At 40.0% G+C, this 26,896-nt stretch overlaps 1 protein-coding gene across 10 annotated transcripts in view; it reads left to right on the top strand.

Annotated features, from left to right (window-relative positions):
* Positions 1–26,896, top strand: part of RAB27A (RAB27A, member RAS oncogene family) — an 85,637-nt gene that overhangs the window by 33,975 nt on the left and 24,766 nt on the right. For 7 of the 10 annotated variants that reach the window (XM_043471915.1, XM_043471917.1, XM_043471923.1 and 4 more), the window contains one exon: positions 24,174–24,348. In XM_043471915.1, the coding sequence (XP_043327850.1) occupies positions 24,196–24,348 (153 nt within the window). In that variant the 5' untranslated portion in view covers positions 24,174–24,195. Of the gene's footprint in view, positions 1–10,071; positions 10,174–16,455; positions 16,481–22,381; positions 22,498–24,173; positions 24,349–26,896 lie in introns of those variants that run through there. The other 3 variants (XM_043471921.1, XM_043471919.1, XM_043471920.1) reach the window with 3 other exon arrangements.

A 26,896-nucleotide genomic window follows, 5' to 3' on the forward strand; every position in this document is an offset into this window, starting at 1 on the left:
TGAATGTTGAGCTTTAAGCCAATTTTTTCACTCTCCTCCTTCACTTTCATCAGGAGGCTGTTCAGTTCTGATTCACTTTCTGCCATAAGGGTGGTGTCATTTGCATATCTGAGGTTGTTGATATTTCTCCCAGCAATCTTGATTCCAGCTTGTGCTTCATCCAGCCTGGCATTTCACATGATGTACTCTGCATATAAGTTAAATAAGCAGGGTGACAATATACAGCCTTGACATATTCCTTTCCCAATTTGGAACCAATCTGTTGTTCCATGTTCAGTTCTAACTGTTGCTTCTTGACCTGCATACAGATTTCTCAAGAGGCAGGTCAGGTGGTCTGGTATGCCCATCTCTTTCAGAATTTTCCACAGTTTATTGTGATCCACACAGTCAAAGGCTTTGGCATAGTCAATAAAGCAGAAATAGATGTTTTTCTGGAACTCTCTTGCTTTTTCCATGATCCAGTGGATGTTGGCAATTTGATCTCTGGTTCCTCTGCCTTTTCTAAAACCAGCTTGAACATCTGGAAGTTCACAGTTCATGTATTGCTGAAGCCTGGCTTGGAAAATTTAGAGCATTACTTTACTAGCATGTGAGATGAGTGCATTGTGCAGTAGTTTGAGCATTCTTTAGCATTGCCTTTCTTTGGGATTGGAATGAAAACTGACCTTTTCCAGTCCTGTGGCCACTGCTGAATTTTCCAAATTTGCTGGCATATTGAGTGCAGCACTTTCACAGCATCATCTTTTAGGATTTGAAATGACTCAACTGGAATTCCATCACCTCCACTAGCTTTGTTCGTGGTGATCCTTCCTAAGGCCCACTTGACTTTCACATTCCAAGATGTCTGACTCTAGCTGAGTGATCACACCATCGTGATTGTCTGGGTCATGAAGATCTTTTTTGTACAGTTCTTCTGTGTATTCTTGCCACCTCTTCTTATTATCTTCTGCTTCTGTTAGGTCCATACCATTTTTTATTACCATACCTTTATTGTGCTCATCTTTGCATGAAATGTTCCCTTGGTATCTCTGATTTTCTTGAAGAGATCTCTAGTATTTCCCATTCTGTTGTTTTCCTCTGTTTATTTGCACTGATCACTGAGGAAGGCTTTCTTATCTCGCCTTGCTATTTTTTGGAACTCTGCATTCAAATGGGTATATCTTTCCTTTTCTCCTTTGCTTTTTGCTTCTCTTTTCACAGCTATTTGTAAGGCTTCCTCAGACAACCGTTTTGCTTTTTTGCATTTCTTTTTCTTTGGAATCGTCTTGATCCCTGTCTCCTGTACAATGTCACAAATCTCTGTCCATAATTCATCAGGCCTTCTGTCTATCAGCTCTAGTCCCTTAAATCTATTTCCCGCTTCCACTGTATAATTGTAAGGGATTTGATTTAGGTCATACCTGAATGGTCTAGTGGTTTTTCCTACTTTCTTCAATTTAGGTGTAAATTTGGCAATAAGGAGTTAATGATCTGAGCCACAGTAAGCTCCTGATCTTGTTTTTGCTGCCTGTATAAAGCTTCTCCATCTTTGGCTGAAAAGAATATAATCAATCTGATATCAGTGTTGATGGTGATTTTGGAGCCCCAGAAAACAGTCTGTCACTGCTTCCACTTTTCCCCTTCTATTTGCTATGAGGTGATGAGTATGGATGCCATGATATTAGTTTTTAAATGTTGAGTTTTAAGCCAGCTTTTTCACTCTCCTTTTTCACCTTTATCAAAAGGCGCTTTAGTTCCTCTTTGCTTTCTCCATTAGGGTGGTATCATGTGCATATCTGAGGTTGTTGATATTTCTCTCAGCAATCTTGATTCCAGCTTGGAAGTCATCCAGTCCACGATCTTGCATGATGTACTCTGTGGCTTCCCTGGTGGCTCAGATGGTAAAGAATCTGCCTATAATGTAGGAGACCTCGGTCCAATCCCTGGGTAGAGAAGTTCCCCTCTAGAAGGAAATGGCCACCCACTGTAGTATTCTTGCCTGGATAATTCTATGGACAGAGGAGCCTGGTGGGCTACAGTCCGTGGGGTCGCAAAGAGTCGGACATGACCGAGTGACTTTCACTTTACTTCACACCTCTGCATTTAAGTTAAATAAGAAAGGTGACAATATATAGCCTTGATGTATCCTTCCCCAATTTGGAACCAGTCTGTTGTTCCATGTCTGATTCTAACTCTTGCTTCTTGACCTACATACAGGTTTCTCAGGAGGCAGATTAGGTGTTCTGGTATTCCCATCTCTTTCAGAATTTTCCATGGTTTCTTGTGATCCACACAGTCAAAGACTTTGGTGTAGTCAGTGAAGCAGAAGTAGATGTTTTTCAGGAACTCTCTTGCTTTTTCTTTGGTCTAATGAATGTTATCAATTTGATCTCTGATTCCTCTACCTTTTCTAAATCCAACTTGCACATCTGGAAGTTCTTGGTTCACATACTGTTGAAGCCTAGCTTGAAGGATTTTGAACATCAACTTGATAGCATGTGAAATGAGCACAGTTGTGCAGTATTTTGAACATTCTTTGGCATTGCCTTTCCTTGGGATTGAAATGAAAACTGACCTTTTCCAGTCCTGTGGCTATTGCTGAGTTTTCCAAATTTGCTGGCATATTGAGTGCAGCACTTTCACAGCATCATCTTTTAGGATTTGAAATAGCTCAGCTGGAATTCTATCACCTCCCCTAGCTTTGTTCGTAGTGATCCTTCCTAAGGCCCACTGTACTTCACACTCCAAAATGTCTGGCTCTAGATGAGTGACAATACCACTGTAGTTACCTGGGTCTTTAAGACCTTTTTTGTATAATTCTTCTGCGCATTCTTGTCGCCTCTTCTTAATCTCTTTTGTTATTGTTAGATCCTTATCGTTCCTGTCCTTTATTGTGCCCATCTTTGCATGAAATATTCCCTTGTTATCTCTAACTTTCTTGAAGATATCTCTAGTCTTTCCCATTTCTACTGTCCTCCTCTATTTCTTTTCCATCTTATTCTCATGTCTAGGCTCTCATCTTTAAAGAATGAGAGGTGATACAAGGGGCAGCTGCCACCAGAACCCCATTTAAGCTTCTCATGGCCGAAGTCTTCGGACTGAGAATTGTGTGAGGAAGAATCCATTGAGTCCAGCCCTCTTATGTCATATTTGAGGAAACGAGGCCCGGAATGTGTTGGATCACACACAGGTGGTAGCAGAGCTGAACACTGATGGTTAGTTGTCCAGCCCTCTTTAACTTGCCACATCACCTCATAAGTGTTTCTTTGTATTTATCGCCAGCTTTATAGTTATTTGTGTATTTGTCTTATGTTTCTCTGACTGTAAATTCTGAGGGGAAGGACTATATCTTAGTTACATTTGTCGCCTTTGAAGTAGTTAACTGGTCTTCTCAGTACCTGTTAAATTGCAGTCAAAACATGCTCTTGTACCAGACATGCCGTTTTCCTACCCCTCACTGCTTTGAAGGTGTTCAACTCAAGCCCTGGCCCCTATCTGAAGCCTTGGTCAGATTGTGCCCTGTTTCTGACTGCTCAGGGTCTTCAGTCCTCCCAATCATCTTGCTAGATAAAATCTCTCATATTGAGGAAATAGGCTCAGAGAGGTTACATGACTTGCCATGGATCACACCGCTAGGAAGCGACAAAGCCCCATTACATGTTTGATATCCTGTGTTGGGTGACATCTTGTATCCTGATGATCTTGTTTCATGTGTCTTTTGTAGAAAGTGAGTCCATTTTGTTTCCTTACCCTGATTGCTAGCTTCTTGAGGAAAGTGGCGAGATCACATATTTCTCCTGTGCCTTTTGTAGTTGTCAACACAGTACTGGGCATGTAGAAATTGCTTATCAAATTCTGTTACTGCTGCTGCTGCTAAGTCGCTTCAGTCGTGTCCAACTCTGTGAGACCCCATAGATGGCAGCCCACCAGGCTCCTCTGTCCCTGGGATTCTCCAGGCAAGAATACTGGAGTGGGTTGCCATTTCCTTCTCCAATGCATGCATGCATGCTAAGTCGCTTCAGTCGTGTCCAACTCTGTGCGACCCCGTGGACAGCAGCCCACCAGGCTCCTCTGTCCACAGGATTCTCCAGGCAAGAATACTGGCGTGGGTTGCCATTTCCTTCTCCCAAATACTGTTAAGTTGAATGCAAATGTAACTTGATTTACCAAAAAAGAGCAGCTGTCAGTGGCGCTCTAAGACACTTTTTGAGTCATTCCTGAATGTAATCAGCAGGGAACAGAGGGAAGTGGAGGAGGGATGAAGCTGTCAGAGAAAGTCAGATGGTGGACACAGTTAGCAATGGAGTGGCAGCTGGCCTGTTGTCAGACCAGTGGTGAGGGGCGGAGGGGAACCCGCACACAAGAAGACAGTCCAGGTAACACAAAAAGTTTACTGCGGAGATGAGGGATGGGAGAGGAGTACTCAGAAGTAGCCTAACACCTGGCCAGGTTAATGAAGATAGAGCACTCAGATACATTGAGAAAACGTTGATTAAAGGAATATCCAGACCTTAATGTGGCTTTGGAGAATTGATTTCTAGGGTGAGATTTGAATGGGTAGAGAAGCACTTGGCTTAGTTCATGATCATTCTGTTAATTACTGAGGCCGTGAGAAAAGGAACATAAGTAGACAAGGTTGTTGCTGGTGAAACAACTTCCCTCCCCTTTTCTCTACTATGGCGATCAATAGGGTCTCAGTCCTGAGTCCTGATGGTCAGAAGTGAAGGGAATTCAAATGACTGCACGTGTCCTCCGTACCCAGAGATGTGTTGTGATGACCAGCGCCGTGGATGTTCTGGGACTGCTTCATTTCACTTTCTTTTTTTGCACTGCCCTGAAAGTTAGTGAGGTGCTTTAGAAATTCCAGTACTTTGACAGCTAAACTGTATTTCCAATTCTGCCTTTTCCCAAAAGGATCATAAAAATCCACTGACAGACCACATGCTCCAGATTTTGGTTTGGAAAGTCACACTGCATCTGCTGAGTTAACAGTCATTTTGTATCTGAACCAGATGTGAAGCCTCTTGCATTAGAATGCATGCAGTAAATGTCCAGTTTCCTCAGAGAAGCCTACACATTTTCTTTTGTGAAGTTCTGTCTCCTACAGAGATCAAGATCAAGAGCTTTTAGAGAAGTAATAGAACTTTAGTCTGTTCTTTTCTGTGTCAGAAATGTTCATTTTAGAACTATTTTATAAAAGCTAAAGCTATATGTATCTCAACTGCTTAGAGGTACCAGTAGTTAAGGGAAATTATTTCAAATAAAAAATTGTAATTTCTATGCAGAAAAGTTCTTTATCATGTTCTATCTAAAATGTAAATATGGAAAAGCTTTTCTTGAACATTTGCTTAAAACATTTTCTTGAACATTTGAACTTTTAAGGTGATACTCATTTCTAGGAAAATTTCAGTATCATTGTTAGGAGTTTTGGTTTATTTTCAGTGTTTAATAGCTATATAGCAATTGTATTTTTCTGTGATGTACAAATAAATAGGAAAGTTCTAAATTAAAATGATATCAGTGACAACATCATTATTTTAATGGAAAGATAATTCCTGGGGTCAAAATGCTTAACTTACTAACTTTTGCAATCAAATTTATTGGTATGTGAGGGCTAGTTCAGTTCAGTTGCTCTGTCGTGTCCAACTCTTTGTGACTCCATGGACTGCAGCATGCCAGGCTTCCCTGTCCATCACCACCTCCCAGAGCCTACTCAAACTCATGTCTATCGTGTCGGTGATGCCATCCAATCATCTCATCCTCTGTCGTCCCCTTCTCCTCCTGCCTTCAATCTTTCCAGCATCAGGGTCTTTTCAAATGAGTTAGTTCTTCACATCAGGTGGCCAAAGTATTGGAGTTTCAGCTTCAGCATCAGTCCTTACAATGAACATCCAGGACTGATCTCCTTTAGGATGGACTGGTTGGATTTCCTTGCAGTCCAAGGGACTCTCAAGAGTCTTCTCCAACACCACAGTTCAAAAGCATCAATTCTTTGGCATTCAGCTTTCTTTGTAGTCCAACTCTCACATCCATACATGACTACTGGAAAAACCATAGCTTTGACTAGATGGACCTTTGTTGATAAAGTAATGTCTCTGCTTTTTAATATGCTGTCTAGGTTGGTCTTAGCTTTTCTTCCAAGGAGCAAGAGTCTTTTAATTTCATGACTGAAGTCACCATCTGCAGTAATTTTGCATCCCCAAAAAATAAGTCATCACTGTTTCTATTGCTTCCCCATATATTTGCCATGAAGTGATGGGACCGGATGCCATGATCTTAGTTTTCTGAATATTGAGTTTTAAGCCAACTTTTTCACTCTCCTCTTTCACTTTCATCAGGAGGCTCTTCAGTTCTTCACTTTGTGCTGTAAGGGTGGTGTCATCTGCATATCTGAGCTTATTGATGTTTCTTCTAGCAATCTTGATTCCAGCTTGTGCTTCATCCAGCCTGGCATTTCACATGATGTACTCTGCATATAAGTTAAATAAGCAGGGGGACAATAGATAGCCTTGACATGCTCCTTTCTCTATTTGGAACCAGTCTGTTGTTCCATGTCCAGTTCTGTTGCTTCTTGACCTCCATATAGGTTTCTCAAGAGGCAGGTCAGGTGGTCTGGTATTCCCATCTCTCAGAGTCTTTACCAAATGAGTCACAAGGGAAGCCCATGTGAGGGCTAACTTTATACTTTTAACAAATGGGTCTATTAAGGCATGATTATAGAATTATGAGAATGATTTTCATGTGTAGCTTATAAAACCTTTTTTACTACTTTGAGGTCACCTCTTTCATATATAGATTCTCATTTTATTCTCATTAAGCTGAAGTACAGTATTACATGTTTCTTCAGTTTCCTCCAAACCCTTGAACTTTCTAAAGTTGCTGCTTGTCTATCTGTTATTCATGCACAAATACTTACATCCTCATGGTGTTCCTTTCATGTGTTTTATGCTTCTCTTGTCTGTAATTTTCTTTCCCCTCTTGACTTGTTTTCCTGCAGATTCATAGTTTCCTTGCTAACACAGAATCTTTATTTTGCCTTAGCATACCTATATTGAGGTCTCTTTATTCACTCTTTTTTTTTTAATCAGGCCCTGTAGATTGTTTCTGAGTGACCATCTTGCTCACTGACTTTGACCCCTATATTCTTAGTCCCCTCCCTTCAAATGTCTTTCTAATAGGTGCATTCAGAAAATAGAACTTGGAACTTCCCTTGTGGCCCAATGGTTATGACTCCAAACTTCCAAAGCAGGGGGCATGGGTTTGAGGTGGGAACTAACACATGCTACACAATGTGGCCAAAAAAGAAAATAGGAGCTTGGTTCCCGTAGGTGTCCTTACTATCTGGTTGATGACAAAGACAGGTATAGGTTTGGGAACCAAGTTCTAACCTGAATGCTTGAGTTTTCCATTTGCGCAGGGCAGGAACCTGTCTGGGTCAATTAGGGAGGCTTGGAAATTGCATGGGTTAAGCAGGAGGGAGCAACTTGTTGGAATACTTTCCCTGACTTAGGTAAGAATCTCTCTGGCTTTTGATAAAGTAACTACTACCTGGGTCTTTTCTGAGTGCGGTTCCTGAGGAACTAAGTGGTCTTCCCAGTGTGTGTGGGTAGGTGTCCTCCTGAGTTCCTCGAATTCATAAGCCACCTCTCCCCCTTTTTGATCTACTCCTTAGTTTGTTGGTGTTCAACTCTGGTGTGACTCTGTCCACCTGTCTGGGACCTCCATTTGTATTTAGCCCTTCTGAAGTGAAGTTGGTTCTGTGCCACCTTCATATGAGGCTGCCTTCTTGGTTAGGGAACACTAGAGGTTGCTCTTTTCCCATCTTACCTGTGCCCTTTCCTCCTTCCCTGGAACTTGCTGATGGGTCTAAGTAGCAGTTGTTGCATGTGTTGCATTCCCCATGATACAGCCATTAGCTGGAACAAGGGGTCCTGTGGAGAAAATATAATACTAGTAATTTCTTTTGAATTTATGGGAAAAGTCAAGTTAGTGGAGAGGATTTTAGGTTTTTATCCCATCTGCTCTGTTATTCTCGGCTGTACCTTAGTACAAAGTGGCTTAGGATACAGAGCAAAATAATATGTTTTCAGTTATTTTGCTGTATCATATAGTAAGTTTGCTATATCATTTCATTGTGTTCTTCAAAGCATATCTTGACTCCTGAGGGTTCTGCCCAAGCATAGGTTGTTGAGTCCATCAAGAAGAATGTGACTGTACTTTGTAATGCCCTTTAGGAAAAAATCAACAGGGTAGCTTGTTATGAACATCCTTCCAGTAGTTCCATTTTGCAAGTACACTGGTTTTCTGTTCCAAGGAGGATGCTACTGCTTGGTTCGTCTCTGGCCAGTTTGGTCTAGATTTTCCCTGGACTATTCAGCAGTAGATCCACAGCTCTCCTTTCCCTTTGAGTGACTCAATGATCATTGTTTCCGAGACTCTTTCCTTATTCTCTGAAGCTCCAGGTAGCCCTTCTTGGAGTTCTTACCATGGCCTTTCAATACATTCCAGATTTTCGCTCCCAGATATGAAGAGTCCTAAGGTTGTGGTTAAGTGGGCAAGATTTGAGAGATGGTGTCTTTAGGAGATGTTGAATGAAAAAGCCTAGCAGACCTTGTAATGAGCTGTCAGTCTGAGGTATGTAGGGAGAAAGAAAGTGTTGGGTACAAAGTTGAAGGCAAATGAGATGATTCAGAGCCATTTGAGGTTGAGCTTTCCACACTGGTTTTCCACATGTATACTGTGGAGTGCTTGTTAGGACCTTGTTGGGTTCACAGGCCTTGAAAGTGGGCTTACCTTCACTTCTTTCACCAGAATGGTTCTAAATTCACCTGTTTTATATATTAGAGTGACAGGTAAGATTTCATTTGAAGAAACTTGCTAAGGAAAGTTTGCAACCAGCTGGACAAGAGCAGTTTTCTGAGGAGTGAAGGATCTGCGGCAGTGACGTTAGGTAGTTTTGAGTCCAAGTGCCAGGGCATCCAGCTGGCTGTGAAGACACTGACCTGCTATGGACAAAAAGTAACCCAAACTTAAAACTGCTCTAAGTCAGACAAGAAGCTCCCCAAACATAAAATCATCTCTGTAGTGATCTGTAATAAAATGCTAGGATGCAACATACTGTGTTCATTCCTTATTGCTCAATTGACTGTCCTAACAGGAAAAAAGCCACTGTGTGCTGAACAGACATGCCTGAGCCTTGCTGTCACTTACTGAGTGTGGCTCACACATGCTTCCTTAACTACTCTCACAAGAGTGGACATGTGAATTCACTCCAGATTTTTAAAAATGAAAGAAAATAAGGAAAGACTAGTATGCATTATAACCTTCTCAATTAATGACACATTTATGAGAATGCCAAATACTATATAGTATTTGGAATAGTATTTGGAATTCTCTCGTAAATGTGCCATTAATTGAGAGGGTTGTAATGTGCACTAGTCTAGCAAATAACTTTGCCAGGCAGTGTCAGTGAGCAGTTTGGAGACCTCTGAGTGTGGATTATAACTCATTTGACTGTAGATTTTTATTCCAGTTAAAAAAATAATAATAAAGTGGAAAAAAGGCATTTGAATAATTATAGACTCTTAAAGCACCTCTATGGATCCCAGAAGGCTTGAGATCCCACAGACTTGAGGCTTCTCATAAGGACTGCAGTGCCTTGTTCTTTTATGATGTGTTATTTTCATCTCCTTTAAGACATTGTCTTGTGCTTAATTTTCTAAAATAAGATACATTATTTCCTTGGAACCTAACAGGAGAAGTAGAAAAACATAAACAAGGATATATCAGACTGAAAAATGCAACTAACTGGCTTGAACTAGCACATATCTAATTCTGCATGCAACAAACAGGGAATACAGATTATTTTCATATTTAAAAACCCCCTCCCCAATTTGATATTAAGCAGACCGCATTTACTGACCCAAAGGTAATAAAATTAGAAAACAAGAACAATAATCACAAAAAAGCCAACAATGTGATCTGACAGACTGATAGGCTGTCAGATAGGCTGGGTGACTGCAAGTACTTCTGTCCTCTTTTGCATAAGTAAACTCAAGGCACACCCTAGTCTATACACAGCTGTTGATAGAAATGCAAACAGTCCCTTGCTAAGACTGCCTACTGAATAGGTGGAACTGGGCAAGACTTCTTGAGAATCAACAAGAAGTATATCCCACTGGACCTGGGCCATAGGTGAGTTTCTTTTTTTTTTCCTTTTGATTTAGCTGTTAAAGAATATGATATGTAGGGAGCAGCTAAACATGTGTTGTAAGTATATTAACAGAGACAGTGGATCTGATGAGAGCTAGAAAGACCTATAGCCGGCTGTTTAGAGCTTATCAACACCAAACAAGAGAGGCTAAGAATCCGAGTACTGTTGTCTGGTGCTGCTAAAACGTCAGGAAATAGTTTGATTTTTTTTTTCTGAGCCTATTTTACTGTTTTTAAAAGAACTAAGTTAACATATGGTGGAATATTTACAGACAATAGTGTTTTAAACTCATGATCAACTTGTGTCTGTATGCTGCCTTTTCATCAATATATGATAAAACCCAAGCTGGCACCACGGAGAAGCACTTGGGTTTCAGAAATGGCCCTGTTCCCAGACTTAGCTGGAGGAAAACTCCTCTTTCCTTATTGGAAAAGCAGAAGTCCCTAATGAGCTTGTGAAGGAGGGTCCAATACCTTAAAATTGAGGTAGCCGCTCACCATTATAAGGAGAGCACCAATAATCATTGACTGGCATTGATGGTGTAAGGTCAGTTTTTACTCGCACAAGCTGAAGTTTAGGACGAGTACCTGGAGATGAGAGACAGGAAAGCCAGAAAAGGAGAGAGAGCAGAGGGGTCATGACTCAGGGCAATGAATAGACATGGGACCCAACAGGAGGGAATCATAGGGTGGACAGGAGACTGTGGAAAAGAAAACCAGCTGTGAAGAGATGATGTGCTTTCATAAGCCAGCCTGCATCTGAGAAGCATATCCCTGGGGCAGAGAACAGCTGTGCTCTGATGTGGTCAGCACAGGCAAGGCTATGGGGTTGACAGAACGAGGGAGAAATAAAGACATATCCAGTGCATCTTAGTGGCCTTCATGAGTGTCTGTATGCCAGACCAATGCTTCACCTCAGTCGGGTGTGTGGAGTAGGAGCCCTCACCATTCACAGCTCCTGAAAGTATGCAGTTACGTACAGTGCGTGCGTGCTCAGTTGTGTCCGACTCTTTGTGACCCCCCCCAGCCTCTTCTGTTCTTGAAATTTTCCAGGCAAGAATACTGGAGTGCATTGCCATTTCCTCCTCCAGGGGATCTTGCTGACACAGGGATTGAATCCGCATCTCCCGCCTTGGCAGGTGGATTCTTTACCGCTGAGCCACTGGGGCACAGTGCATCTCATCACAGAAAAGATGAGGTACAGTCTGTGCCCTTTGATTAAGAAGTCAGGGAAATGTTAAAGTACACTGTAGAAAATCACACTTACAAAACAACAGTGACAATGATGTCCTAGTATGCAAATAAAGGAGTCTAGAAAGGCAGGGCGGTGGTATACCCTGGACACAGTTTCTCTACATGAATAAATATAGAGTTTTTGTCCTAGTTTTTTAAAAAGGCAATGATGAAGGAACCCTCTCTTCCCCAGCTACTACCAACTCAGGGATATTTACCCCACTGTTTTTATTGTTTGGAAAGTCATCTTCAACAGGTCTGGATTCTTTTAATTCACAGTTTTTTTCATCCTAAAATTTTCTTGTTGTGGAAGAAGCATTGTTGCTCCATCACAAAGCGAGGTGATTCTTTTCTTGACTGGGTGCATTTCCTCTGAGAAATCAGCATCTTCCCTGTGTTACCTCACATGAAAAGCTTTGAGGCAGGTGAGATGCACATGGACAGCCAGATTGTGTTGGCCAAAGGCCTTCCAACCCTCCCACATTCCAGGAGGACCAGACTCGGCAGAGTCCTCAACTCTGATCCTCAGTCATAAATACACATAAAGGGTATTCCAAGGTGTTTTGCAACCTTGGAAATGCATTCTTCAATTTCAGGTCCTTTGAGTGCTTCTTCATTTGTAATCCTTCCAGTTCTGTCTGTGGTAGCAACATGCTCACTCCTCATATTTCCATCTTTGAGTCTTGGCCCTGGGAGTTTGGCGTCACTCTGACATAGCCAACAACTCTTCACTTCTACTTCTTCAAAACTTAATAGCAGAATTTCCTCTATGAATCAGTTAGTCTTGCAGATATATTGCCTTCCAGGGAGCTTAGGTCTTTTCATACTGTTCATGGGGTTCTTTCAAGGCAAGAATACTGAAGTGTTTTGCCATTTCCTTCTCCAGTCCTGAATACTCTTTGGAAGGACTGATGCTTAAGCTAAAACTCCAATACCATGGCCACCTGATGCGAAGAACTGACTCATTTAAAAGATCCTGATGCTGGGAAAGATCGAAGGCAGGAGGAGAAGGGGACTACAGAGGATAAGATGGTTGGATGGCATCACCAACTCAATGGACATGAGTTTGAGTAAACTCTGGGAGTTGGTGATGGACAGGGAGGCCTGGCGTGCTGCAGTCTATGGGATCGAAAAGAGTCGGATACGACTAAGCAACTGAACCGAACCAAGCTTAGGTCACTCCTCCTTTTCCATTTTCAGAAAATATTTTTACTCCATTCTTTAGGAGCTTTATTAGGTTCAGTGTCCCTCTTATGATATCATGGAAAAGACACCAGTCTTAATGTCATAATATCAGTTTTCAAACCTTAATCTGTTGTAGTCATTAGAAGAGCTATGGTATATTGATTTCCATCATGCATTTTGCTACTCACTTTACACAGGTGGGTGGTGGTGTCCCATTGTTTGAATTTAGGAGACCTTGACTCTGACACCTATGTTTCATTGTCTTCGAGGGAGTAGACTTCACAGGTATTGCACTTCTTTGTAATTCTTGGAGTCTTCCTTGCTTCATGGTGTCTTTAAGAAGCACATTTAGCCACAGGTGAGACATTCCATTGACAGGACATGTGGTTGTGACCATTATGGGGATACTTTCATGTTATTTGAGATATTACTCAGCAAACCAAACAGCCACTCCTATTACCACGGTATTGCCTATATTTTACAAGTGACAGATTCTGTATTACACCTTTATTCCTGTTACTCTGTGTCTATAAAACAGGATGTACTTGTCACAAACTATGAGCAATACAACACCCAGTGTTTACTTTTCATAAATTTTGGTAAACATTTATATTCTGATCCTAAAAGAGGTGTGGACAACAAATAACATCTTTGGAATAAATGAATCAATGATCTCTATAGTTTAAAAAAACAAAAAAGCCAGTATCTCATTTGAGTTGTTGACAGTGGTCTTCCAGAAGAACATTTTCTACTTCCATGGAACATTCTGGTGCCTCTGCTTTTTGTAGTTGCTTGAATTATTGGTCTACCGGTTTATGTTGGTTACCTACAGAGGTGATGGTAACATCTTAGAAATAGTAGGTGAACTCTTGGGTTGGGACTGTTTATTTTTTCTTTATTCTGGGCCTTCTCTGTAATACTCATAAAGAATTGCAAATGTCTGAAGAATGCTTTTACACATGATATATTTGGATGTCCTGGCAATATTTGGGAATGTATATTTAATTCAACAGTTTTTGTAGATAATTCTGTTTTTTCCTTGAATAATTTGTCACTTTATATATCATCTAAATGGCATTTAGATATCATCATCTGCTAGAAGTTAGTCTTTTCACTTTGTTTAAATAGGGAAAATGGAATATTCCTATGTAACAGGCACATGTATAAATATTAAGATATGTAAATTTAGATTCTGTCAGTTTTTAGTCACATGCCTCTCTTTTCACTATCAATGGTGGATGTATGATATTACTACAAAACACTATATTGAGAAGAATCCATTTACAAATCATAGATTATAGGTGAATATGTAATGCACTTATAATCTAATATTCTGAATTTGGATAAAGCCAAACTCATCTTTCAATAAGGAGACAAGGAAGAAAGACATTCCTGTTTCTATTTTTCAAAGCCTATGTAACTTTTCTCTACCTAAGATCTTCTTGAAAAGAATAATTATTTGTTTGCACCAAGTCTTAGTTGTAGCACGTGGGATCTTTGATTTTCGTTATGGCACATGGAATCTTTTTTTTTCTTTTAATGTTTTTAATATTTACTTTTATTTATTTGGCTGCATTGTGTCTTGGTTGCAACATGTGGTATCTACTTCCCTGACCAGGAATTGAACCTTGGCTCCCTGCATTGGGAGCTCAGAATCTTAGCCACCAGACCATCAGGAAAGTCCCTACCTGAGATCTTTGCACAAACAAGATAAGCTCTTTGCTTATAATTTCATCTATTTCACTGTCAACCTGTTCAGTTCAGTTCAGTTGCTCAGTCGTGTCCGACTCTTTGCGACCCCATGAATCGCAGCACGCCAGGCCTCCCTGTCCATCACAAACTCCTGGAGTTTACTCAAACTCATGCCCATCGAGTTGGTGATGCCATCTAGCCATCTCATCCTCTGTCGTCCCCTTCTCCTCCTGCCCCCAATCCCTCCCAGCATCAGGGTCTTTTCCAATGAGTCAACTCTTCACATGAGGTGGCCAAAGTATTGGAGTTTCAGCTTCAGCATCAGTCCTTCCAATGAATATTCAGGACTGATCTCCTTTAGGATGGACTGGTTGTATCTCCTTGCAGTCCAAGGGACTCTCAAGGGTCTTCTCCAACACCATAGTTCAAAAGCATCAATTCTTCAGTGCTCAGCTTTCTTTGTAGTCCAACTCTCACATCCATACATGACCACTGGAAAAACCATAGTCTTGACTAGATGGACCTTTGTTGGCAAAGTAACGTCTCTGCTTTTTAATATGCTATCTAGGTTGGTCATAACTTTCCTTTTAAGGAGTAAGCGTCTTTTAATTTCATGGCTGCAATCACCATCTGCAGTGGTTTTGGAGCCCCCCAAAATAAAGTCTGACACTGTTTCCACTGTTTCCCCATCTATTTGCCATGAAGTGATGGGATCAGATGCCATGATCTTAGTTTTCTGAATGTTGAGCTTTAAGCCAACTTTTTCACTCTCCTCTTTCACTTTCTGCCATAAGGGTGGTGTCATCTGCATGTCTGAGATTATTGATATCTCTCCCGGCAATCTTGATTCCAGCTTGTGCTTCATCTAGCCCAGCGTTTCTCATGATGTAGTCTGCATATAAGTTAAATAAGCAGGGTGACAATATACAGCCTTGACGTACTCCTTTTCCTATTTGGGACCAGTCTGTCGTTCCATGTCCAGTTCTAGCTGTTGCTTCCTGACCTGCATACAGGTTTCTCAAGAGGCAGGTTGGATGGTCTGGTTGGCCCATCTCTTTCAGAATGTTCCACAGTTTATTGTGATCCACACAGTCAAAGGCTTTGGCATAGTCAATAAAGCAGAAATATATGTTTTTCTGGAACTCTTGCTTTTTCCATGATCCAGCGAATGTTGGCAATTTGATCTCTGGTTCCTCTGCCTTTTCTAAATCCAGCTTGAACATCTGGAAGTTCACAGTTCACATATTGCTGAAGCCTGGCTTGGAGAATTTTGAGCATTACTGTAGCGTGTGAGATGAGTGCAATTGTGCGGTAGTTTGAGCATTCTTTGGGATTGCCTTTCTTTGGGATTGGAATGAAAACTGACCTTTTCCAACCTGTTGAGGAGGGTGGAAACATATCCATTCAAACTAGACCAGAAATTGAGAAGAGGAAGGTCATGTGCACAGAGAGCAGAGGCTGTCTTCTATTGTAGAAATGGGGAGCCCCACTCTTGGGCAGTATACATCTTGCTTTCGCAGTGAAAGTAAATGTGTTTCATTTCAGGGTATAGCAATTGCAGTGACCTGAGACAGTGGTAGCCAGAGCTCATTTGGTAAACACACATTGCACCTACTCAGATCTTGGTGTATTATAAAATGCTTTGGTGATGAACACTCTAGCTCTGACAGTGCTGAAATTACCCAGTTAAAACTCACTGTTAGATCAGAATGCCAAGGTAACTTTTGTGATAAAGGCCTCGTACATGACAGCAGCTAAATTGAATTTTTCAATTTTTTCAGAAGGTTCAGGCACTGGTTGTAAAATTACATGCTTTGCCTAATAAGAATGTGATGAGGCTATGCTTTAGTAGTAGTATTGATAAAGAGAAATTTCAGTTGTTGAACACGATTCAAACCAAGCAGTGTGCTAAAATTTTCTGTGGTTTATGTCACTTCATCTTTAAAGTAACCCAGTGAGGTTTGTAATGTTATTTCTACTTTGTAGTTTAAGAATGCAGGCTTAGTGTGACGAACTTGGACCAAGTCACACCAACAAGTGTTCAGAATTTGAACCCAAACCTACTTACCACCATATTAAGAAAACATCCCTTTCTTATACAGTCTTGAAGTTCTCCTTAAGGATGATGACAAAACGTGTGACTGTCTCCTGCCATTTGTGGCGTGTGGTAGTGGTTCAGGTAATACCATCTCCCCCTGCTTTGTTAATCTCTGTACTAAATATGGTTGATAGAGGGAAAATCAGGCTTTCAAGAACTGGCCAGATTATCTGGGGTAACTGTAGAATGACTCTGCCTTGTGATAGGGGATCCTAAGACTGGAATCTATGACTGAATTTAATAGGGAGCTTCATGGAGAGTTTGGACTATGTTGTGTGTGTGTGTGTGTGAGGGAGAGAGAGGCACATAGAGACACCGAGATTCACACAGAGAGGGGTCTTTCCCGTTTGTTTTAGCTAAACCATTTTCTTCTATCTTATTTCATGAAGAGCAATTAAAATGTATTTTATTTTTTAAATAAGGAAGAAGATCATTGACTTTCTCTTACCAGGTATTTGTCACCACATGGTACTTGTTGAAGAAGTGGGTGTTCCTTGTCTTCTATTGTTACTATCATGAGAGTGAGGGTGGAGAGCACTTTGAAAAAATATTTGTGTAAGGAGGAAAGAAAGAAGTGAGCTGGATAAGAAAGTCTTTTTTTTTTTTTTGCCTATCCAAAATTGAGGGCATTCTTGACTTTTATTAATAGAAGACATTTCCTTGAGGTTTAGATGCTACTTCCTCCAGGAGGCATTGTGTTTAAAGAAGTGACCTTATGTTCAAATGGTCTCCATAGAGTCTTATTTTGTGTCTTTTTTTACTTTAGGGATTAAGTTATTTTTTTAGGTTTCTAGGAAGGAAGATTGCCTGGATATTAACCTTTCAGAACTAGACTGCTAGGTTATGATGCTAATAGCAGTTATTGTGTGCCAAGCACTATTCCAAACTTTATATGTATACACTAACTCAATCCTCACAACAGACGTTTGAGATAGATGTACTATTGTGCTTCACCAAATCTAAATGTGTTGATGCTGTATCTTGATTTTGCTAGAAGATGCTATTGAAAGGTTTTCACACAACTGTATTTCTAGTGCCATTTTATTTACTAACAGTTGCAAGGTGTCATAGGTTGTAAAACTGTGAAATATAAGATACACCCTACTTATAAGAAAGTTAAAATAACAAAGCATATACATAATAGTATTAATAAAATAGGATATCATTCCCATTTTTAAAATGGAGACCCTAAAAGACGTTAAGTTTTCTAAAGTGACATGACTGAACTCACATGTGGGTGATTCAATTCTAGAGTCCATGCTCTTAACCTCCACTTCTTTCTGTTTCTCAACAATACATTGGAATTGAGCCCATGTTGACATGTGATAGACTTCCCAAAACTCACTTACTCATCCTTTCATTGTGGCATTCATGATAGAAAGACACTGAGATTTTTCCGAGGGAGGAAGTATGTATGATGTGTATCTTTAGGGCTGTGATGAGGGTTTTGCCCTAATGCATGCAAATTGCTTGACATGTGGGCATCTGACATATTTTTAGTAAGAGCAATGCAATTGGGAGGGCTTGATGAACTGGCTTCCCAAGGATCAGTAGGTTGGAGTACTTGCTGGAAATTGTGTGCACGACATGTTGTTTGGGTGCCCCAGATTTTGCATTGTGTATTTTATTCTGTTCCCCTTTGTGCTCTAAAATGCCAACATAAAAAGAGATGGGAATACTAGACCACCTGACCTGCCTCTTGAGAAACCTGTATGCAGGTCAGGAAGCAACAATTAGAACTGAACATGGAACAACAGACTGGTTCCAAATAGGAAAAGGAGTACGTCAAGGCTGTATATTGTCACCCTGCTTATTTAACTTATATGCAGAGTACATCATGAGAAACACTGGGATGGATGAAGCACAAGCTGGAATCAAGATTGCCGGGAGAAATATCAATAACCTCAGATATGCAGATGACACCACCCTTATGGCAGAAAGTGAAGAAGAACTAAAGAGCCTCTTGATGAAAGTGAAAGAGGAGAGTGAAAAAGTTGGCTTAAAGCTCAACATTCAGAAAACTAAGATCATGGCATCTGGTTCGATCACCCTCATGGCAAATAGACGGGAAACAGTGGAAACAGTGGCTGGCTTTTTTTTTTTGGGCTCCAAAATCAGTGCAGATGGTGATTGCAGCCATGAAATTAAAAGACGCTTACTCCTTAGAAGGAAAGTTATGACCAACCTAGACAGCATATTAAAAAGCAGAGATGTTACTTTGCCAACAAAAGTGTCTGTCTAGTCAAGGCTATGGTTTTTCCAGTAGTCATGTATGGATGTGAGAGTTGGACTATAAAGAAAGCTGAGTGCCAAAGAACTGATGCTTTTGATCTGTGGTGTTGGAGAAGACTCTTGAGAGTCCCTTGGACTGCAAGGAGATCCAACCAGTCCATCCTAAAGGAGATCAGTCCTGGGTGTTCATTGGAAGGACTGATGTTGAAGCTGAAATTCCAATCCTTTGGCCACCTGATGTGAAGAGCTGACTCATTTGAAAAGACCCTGATGCTGAGAAAGATTGAGGGCAGGAGGAGAAGGGGACGACAGAGCATGAGATGGTTGGATGGCATCACCAACTCAGTGGGCATGAGTTTGGGTGGACTCCAGGAGTTGGTGATGGACAGGGAGGCCTGGTGTGCCACGGTTCATGGGGTTGCAAGGAGTCGGACACGACTGAGCGACTGAACTGATACTGAAAAATAATTCATTATTTCCGTAGTTGAGGAGTGGGATATTTTGTCTCCTGAAGAATAGGCTCCAGAGACACCATTCAGGACTTGAGTAACAAAAATAAGAAACAAAAATAATTTTTCATACGAAGATGTTTCTATGTGAAGACCTACCAGAATCTCAGACAAGAAACCTATCACCATCAATACCCTGCCAAAACTCTGAAAAAATCTCTATTAACAATTTGAAGACCTGGCCTGTTCCCTGAAACCTTTTATTTCCTTACTGTTTAGAATTCTGGTCTCTGTTAACCCAAACTGGCCTGGTCATTGTGTCCAAGTTTGGACAAACTCTAAATAACCTCCCAATTTCCTGAATGTTCCACCCAACTGAAATTTATATTTCATTGTTGGATCAGAGATCAATGTTTTGCTGCCAGATCCTTGAGATAAGTCAGAGAGTGAGTTCTCAACCCAAGAGGCAAGTGTCACTCATCATGCCTTTTCCTGTTGTTTATTGTTTTCTCCTTGGATAGTGTCCTTTCTCCCAACCAGTATACTGTACTCCAACATGGACAAACTGTTCAGTTGTAGGAAGATACTATACTGTGGTGGAGATACATTTTTGAGTTCAAGTTGTCTACAATTGAGGTGATTATAAATAAAATTTTAAGTTTATTGATTTGGCAATAAGTTTAAAATTTTAAACTTATTGATTAAGTTTAAAACACCAAACCATTGCTTTTGGTAGTTCTGATTATCATTTTACTTTTTTAGTCTTAAACTGAACATCTGATCAGTCAACTTGGACTTTTTTTTTTAAATGCTTATTTTTTGGCCGCACTGGGTCTTAGTTGCAACATGTGGAATCTTCAGTCTTTGTTGTGGCATGCAAAGTCTTAATTGTGACATGTGGGATCTAGTTCCCTGAAAGTGAAAGTTGCACAATTGTGTCTGACTCTTTATGACTTCATGGACTATACAGTCTGGAATTCTCCAGGCCAGAATACTGGAGTGGGTAGCCTTTCCCTTCTCCAGGGGATCTTCCCAAACCAGGATCAAACCCAGGTTTTCTACATTGCAGGTGGATTCTTTACCGGCTGAGCCACAAGGGAAGCCCCGTGTTCCCTGACTAGGGATCAAATCCAGGACTCCTGCATAGGGAACACTGTGTCTTTGCCTTTGGACCACCAGGGAAGTCTCAACTTGGACTGTTTTGAACCAGTTTTTACCTTGAACTAGCTACAAGTGTTTTGATAAAATTAGAGCAACTGTGGCCCCGTTGCAGATAGATTTAATTGGTCACTGTTAACTTGATTCAGTAAAATTTATTCTGAACCAATCAAACCTCATATGAGTCAGTCAGAACCTGCTTGTCTAAGTGACAGCTTATTTGAGCTAGCTAAAACCAGCCTGAAGCCTATTTGAGCTCTTGAAACCAGACCTAAATGGTTAGACACATGTGGTTTTAGCCAAAGTGGCTTTAGATCAATCAGAAATGGTTTTGTAGATAGAATGTCTTTGAACTTAACTCTTTCATTCTCAACCAGAATGAACCATTGAGGTTCTTTTGAACAAGTATGAATTGGTTAGAATGGATTGGAGTGTTTTATGTAATTTAAACCTGATTTTAGGCTGGTCATAACTCTTTTGAAAATGACATATCTACTTAAAATTAATTGAAAATGGTTAGATTTAGCCAAAAAATAGGGTCATCTTTTCTGACTTAGTGAACTACTCCGAGCCAGTCAACAATCTTTTGTGTCAGAAATGCATGTTTCAAGCTTCCCAGAGACTATTTCAGAAATTGCTCTAGGTCTTCAGAGCCCCATCTGATCTGTCCAGCGTGGGGAGATGAGCGTGAACCAGCATTTACTGACTACCCAGCATCTGCCAAGCATTGTGCTGGTCACTCCACAAAGAGTGTCTCATTCAATCCTTAGAACAATGGGGTGAAGTAGAGTACATTATCTTCTTTTTCATAGAATGGAAACCTGAAAATCCAAGGCTGCAAAACATCTGGGTAGCCAGTAGGTGGGAGACATGGAATCAGTCTATCTCTGCTTGACTTCAGAAGTCACATGTTTCCTGTTAGGCTACCTTATATGATACCAAATCTGGCCACTTTAAAAAAATATTTATTTATTTATTTATTTTGTTTTTGTCAGGTCTTAATCATGGTAAAGTAGGATCTTTCACAGCGGCACACAGATTCTCTAGTTGTGGCACATGGGCTCAGTAGCTCCATGGCATGTGGGATGTTAGTTTCCTGTTCAGTAATTGGATCCACATCCCCAGCATTGCAAGGTAGATTCTTAACCACTGAACCACCAAGGAAGTCCCCCGTACCTGGTCACTTGTAAGTCCAACATGCATTTGTAAAAATTTGAGTAATGGCCACAAAGCTTGGGGTAGAATAGACATTGGACTTAAAGTTAGGAGACATTTGTTCTAGACTGTGCAAATGAATTAAATTCTCTGGGTTCTGTTTTATTCTTTAGCAAACAACCCAGGAAATGGAAGGTCTGAACATTTATTTTCAGGTCAACAGGCAGATAATTATCTAAGGGTGCAGTCTCAAGAATATAAACTATGATTAATGTCAGCAGTGGCATCTGTACCGTTAGTTGTGGTATTTTGTTTGTTAACACTTCTTTTATGATGGTTTGGTTTTGGACAGACTGTTATGTATTGCTGTTACCATGAATAGAAAACAAAACCCATGAAGACCATTTATAGACTTAGATGTGTAATTCTTCTCCCATGATAACTAAACACTTTAAATTTGGGGGCCCTAAAGATACGTTCATCTGTCTTTGAATTCCATTTAAGTACGTTTAGAGAGTTCTAGAAGAGTGTGCCATTGATGACAACATTTTCTCCTGTACTTAAAATGATACAAAAACATATTTATAGAAATGATCAACTTTTTTTCAAAATAAAAATAAACAGAAAACAAGGTAGCCACAGAAACGTCTTATATCCCTCTCCTTGCAGAATTTGGAGTTGCTTTCTGCTTACTCATTTATTTGGAGGGGAACCCCCCCCCCTCAAATGGTTCAATGCTATCTGGACCTACTTTTCAATTCTTATCTCTTATTTATGAATAACTTGGAGCCAGTCAGATGCTGTGATGAGACTTGCTAGTCTTTATTTGGACCCAAGTGGTCATCTTCTGGAGAAGCGTTGTTATACCCCATCAGTACTGGCAAACCCGCACCTGTGAGTACAGAAGCTGTAAATGGAAAGCCGTCATCTGCACTGTGTCACTCTTTACTGTGTGCAAACAGAGTGCTGAGTGTTTGTAGAGGCTTTGCCCTTAGTGACGACCAGCCATGTCTGCGTGTGAGGTGGTAGCTCCACACTAAGGCACTCTGCAGAGGTTACTGCAGCAGCTCTTGGGAATCAGAATTCAGGATTTTTGAACATAAGGTGAGTCATCAAACTGAGGATGGGCTAGGGGAGGCAACCTTGAAAAGTCAGTGAATGTCCTTGCCTGAGCTTTTTTTATGTAGCTATAGGAATAATCCAATGGGAAGCATTGAGAATTGTGGTAAAGTTTCTGGATAGGAGCTGACTGGATGAAAAGGGGACAATGAGAGGGAAATCAGCAGAATTTTTTTTTTCTTTATTTTGGCTACACTGAGTCTTCATTGCAGCTCATGGGCTCTTCGTTGCCACATGTGGGCTTTCTCTAGTTGTGGCATGCAGGGGCTTCTCTAGTTGCAGCACATGGGCTTAGTTGCCTGGCAGCATGTGGGATTTTAGTTCCCCCACCAGGGATCAAACCTGTGTCCCCTGCATTGGAAGGTGATTCTTAACCACGGGGGAGGTCCCCCAAACCAGCAGAGTCTAATGCAGGACTTATGATGTGTATGTGGATAGGTAAATGTTTATATTGAATGGGCAGGTAGCATTGTCAGTGATAACAGGATGATTGCTTTTCTGATTTTCAAGAGGATTTATTGGTATTAGAAATGAGAGGACAAAAAGAAGTAAGCTTTCTCTGAAGATAGACTATGTTTCCAGTCAGATTAATATTTTGAATAGTTTGAAGCTATTTAAAGGATTAAAAATAAATCTTGAAAAGTGCTGATTGTGAAAGATAAAAGGTAACCATAGTTAGGTCTTGCTGGAAAAGCAAGAATATTTCTTCTCAAAGGTAGACTTGTTTTGCCCAGTGCTGAAGAGCTGAATTGGTAGCATTTACTATAGACTATCAAGGCAAGTGTAGGTAAATGCGCCCTTCATGGTGGAACTCAGTTCTCAAGTGAACAGTGATATTCCAGAAAGATCTGGTTTAATATGTAGTAGGTGACAATAATAATATGTGCCTCTGCTAAGTTGCTTCAGTCGTGTCCGACTCTGTGCGACCCTACGGACAGCAGCCTATCAGGTTTCTCCATCCACAGGATTCTCCAGGCAAGAGTACTGGAGTGGGTTGCCATGTCCTTCTCCAATAATGTGAGGAAGCTGCAAACCAAGTTTTATTAGCATTATCTTTGAAGGAACTGTAATGACATGTGAAAATGCATAGGACAAATGAAATTGCCTAGATGTCCAAAAGAAAAGCCAAGGATATAGCACTAGGAGACTTTGAGAAAGGAGGTACAGTCGGAACCACTTGCACTCTAAGAATTATTATTATTCCTGTAAACATTCTCTTTGGAGAAGGAAGTGGCAATTTACTCCAGTATTCTTGCCTGGGAAATCCCACGGACAGAGGAGCTTGGCAAACTATACAATCCATGGGGTCCAAAAAGAGTCAGACACAATTTAGCAACTAAACAACAACAAACATTCTCTTTCTTCCTTTGTTTTGTTAACTTTTGTTCTACATGATCTGGGTATAAGATAGTGACCATTATCTTCTTGATTTTCATTCTCAGTTGGAATTTTTGTGTTAAGCACAGCACAGTTCAGTAGCATCTTATCCAGCAAATGATTAAGTCCTTGGGACAGTGAATAATATCTAATCCTTTCTTCACAGAACCCTTAGGCATATAGGTGTTATGTAGAAGTACTTATTGAACTGGATCCTAAAAGAAGGGGATTCTGATATTTTCTGATGAGTTTTTGGTAAATCTGAATTTGTTTGTATTTTTCAGGTGACACGCTGAGTTCTTCATTATGTCTGATGGAGACTATGATTACCTTATCAAGTTTTTAGCTCTGGGAGACTCGGGAGTAGGGAAGACCAGTGTGCTTTATCAGTACACAGATGGTAAATTTAACTCCAAATTCATCACAACAGTCGGCATTGATTTCAGGGAAAAGAGAGTGGTAAGTTCTGCATCCTTCCATATAAAAATATAATCTCTGAGTCAACCTTTGCCTGTTTGTTTTATTTACTTCATAGGAATTAGGAGGACAAAGGTTGGAATCTAAAATTAAAGGGTACATATGAAAGTGTATTATGTTCAGTCTGAGCAATGTAATTAAAGGCTGTAACTGAGGACGCTTCATATAAAACCAAGCAGGTAAAATAAAGTAAAAGTGAAGATTTGTAAAAAATTTCCTTGATACACTTCTGGCTGGTATCTTCCTTCTGAATTCTACAAAGTTATTTGTCTATCTTTATTATGAAGCTTGCAAACCACCCTGCTCATTTTAATGGCTTTTCTCTTAATTAAGGCCTCAGCAGTCCCATTCACTAGGTCGCGGACTCATTGACCCCACCCGGAGGGTGAGGTTGAAATACGGGTGGGAATGACTGTGCATGTGGGTCCTGGAGGTAACCAAGGGGACAGCAGGGCTCTGCAGGATAAGATGAGAGGTTCTTTTTAACAGTTGTATTTATTTTTTTTAAAGGACTGAAAGACAAGTTATTCTGGGGGTAGAGAGGAAGTCAGGAGATTGGTGTGTCCAGGAACTACATTTCTTACTAAAAAAGCAACCATTCCCATAAAGCAGGTCACCAAGTAGTCAGGAAGACTAAGGACAAAGACCCTTTGGTGGGGCATATTCTGCTTGGGAAATAAGCAGAGTTTCTGGCTTCAAGGACAGAAGAATTCATTCTTTCTGATCCACCCTAAGTCTTTTATTCCACTACCAGAAGCCTTTTCTTCTTCTACCACTTTTTTTTTAAAAATTATTTTTAATTTAAGGTATAGTTGATATACAGTATTGTGTAAGTTTCAGGTGTACCATATAGTGGTTTACAATTTTTTTTTGTTTACAATTTTTAAAGGTTATATTCCATTTATAGTTATTATAAAATATTGGCTATATTCCCTGTGTTGTACAATATATCCTTGTAGCTTATTTTATACCTTTGTCTTTTTCATGATTGTTTTGGGATGCTTGCAATTTCAAATGAATTTTAGGGTCAGCTTATTAATTTCTACAAAGAAACTGGCTGAAATTCTGATAGGGATTGCACTGAATCTGTAGAACAATTTGGGGAGTACATGCATGCTCAGTTGTGTCAGACTCTTTGTGGCCCCATGGCCTGTATAGTCCACTAGTTTCCTCTGTTCATGGAATTTTCCAGGCAAGAATACTGGAGTGGGTTGCCATTTCCTACTCCAAGGGATCTTCCTGACCCAGGAATTGAACTCACATCTGCATTGGCAGGCAGATTCTTTACCACTGTGCCACCTAGGAAGCATTCATATCTTAGCAATATTAAGTCTTCTGCTTTGTGAACATGGACTTTTTTGCCATTTAGATCTTCTTTAATTTCTTTCAACAATATTTTGTAGCTTTCAGAATATATTTTATACTTTTAAAATTAAATTTATTCCTAAGTATCTTAATCTTTTTATGCTATTGTAAATTAAATTGTTTTCTTAATTTTATTTTTGAATTATTCTTTGCCAGTGTGTAGAAATACAATTAATTTTGTAAGTTGAGCTTGTATACGGGAACACTACTGAACTAGTTTATTGTTTCTAATATAACCCGCATGTGTGCCTGTGTAGGGGGTGTCTGTATCTGTTTATTCCTTAGTATTTCCAATATACAAGATCCTCCTATCTTCTGTTATACTTCTTCCTTTCCAAGTTGGATATGCTTTCTTTTTTTTTTTTTTTTTTTTGCCTAATTGCCCTGATGAGTGCCTCCAGTAAAATTTTGAGTAGAAATGTTGAAAGAGAACATCTTTGTCTTGTCTTTGATTTTAAGGAGAAAGCATTCAGTTATCGTAAATTATAATAGAAGTTGTGTGTTTTTCATAGATGGTGTTTTTCAGGTCCAGGTTGTTATCTTCTATTCCTAATTGTTGAGCATTTTTATTATGAAAGGTGTTGGATTTTTTCAGGTGCTTTTTCTGTATCTATTGTGATGATTGTGTGGTTTTAGTCCTTTATTGTAGAACTGTTCTGTTCCATTACAAATCGATATTGATTGGTTTTTGTATGTTAACCCAACCTTGTTCTTATGATAAATTCCACTCAGTCATGGTGTATAATCCTTTTTCTATGTTGTTCAATTCTGTTTTCTAGTATTTTGGTATCTGTATTCGGAATGGATATTGGTCTATAGTTTTTTTTCCCCTCATAGTTTAGTTTTTGGTATCAGGATAATAATACCCTCATAGAATGAAGTGGGAAATATTTCCTTCTTTTCTGTATTTTGGAAGAGTTTGGGAAGGATTGATGTTAATTCTTCTCTAAACATTTGATAAGATTCACTAGTGAAGATATTTGGGCCTGGTCTTTTCTTTGTGGGAAGTTATTTTTATTATGAATTCAGTCTTCTTACTGGCTATATGTCTCTTTAGATTTTCTGCTTTTTCTTGAGTTAGTTTTAATTGTTTGTGTCTAGGAATTTCTCCATTTCTTCTAAGCTATCCAATTTTTGGGCATACAGTTGTTCATACTATTCCTTT

Source organism: Cervus canadensis, chromosome 6 (assembly GCF_019320065.1).
Source record: "Cervus canadensis isolate Bull #8, Minnesota chromosome 6, ASM1932006v1, whole genome shotgun sequence".
NCBI classification, from domain to species: Eukaryota; Metazoa; Chordata; class Mammalia; order Artiodactyla; family Cervidae; genus Cervus; species Cervus canadensis.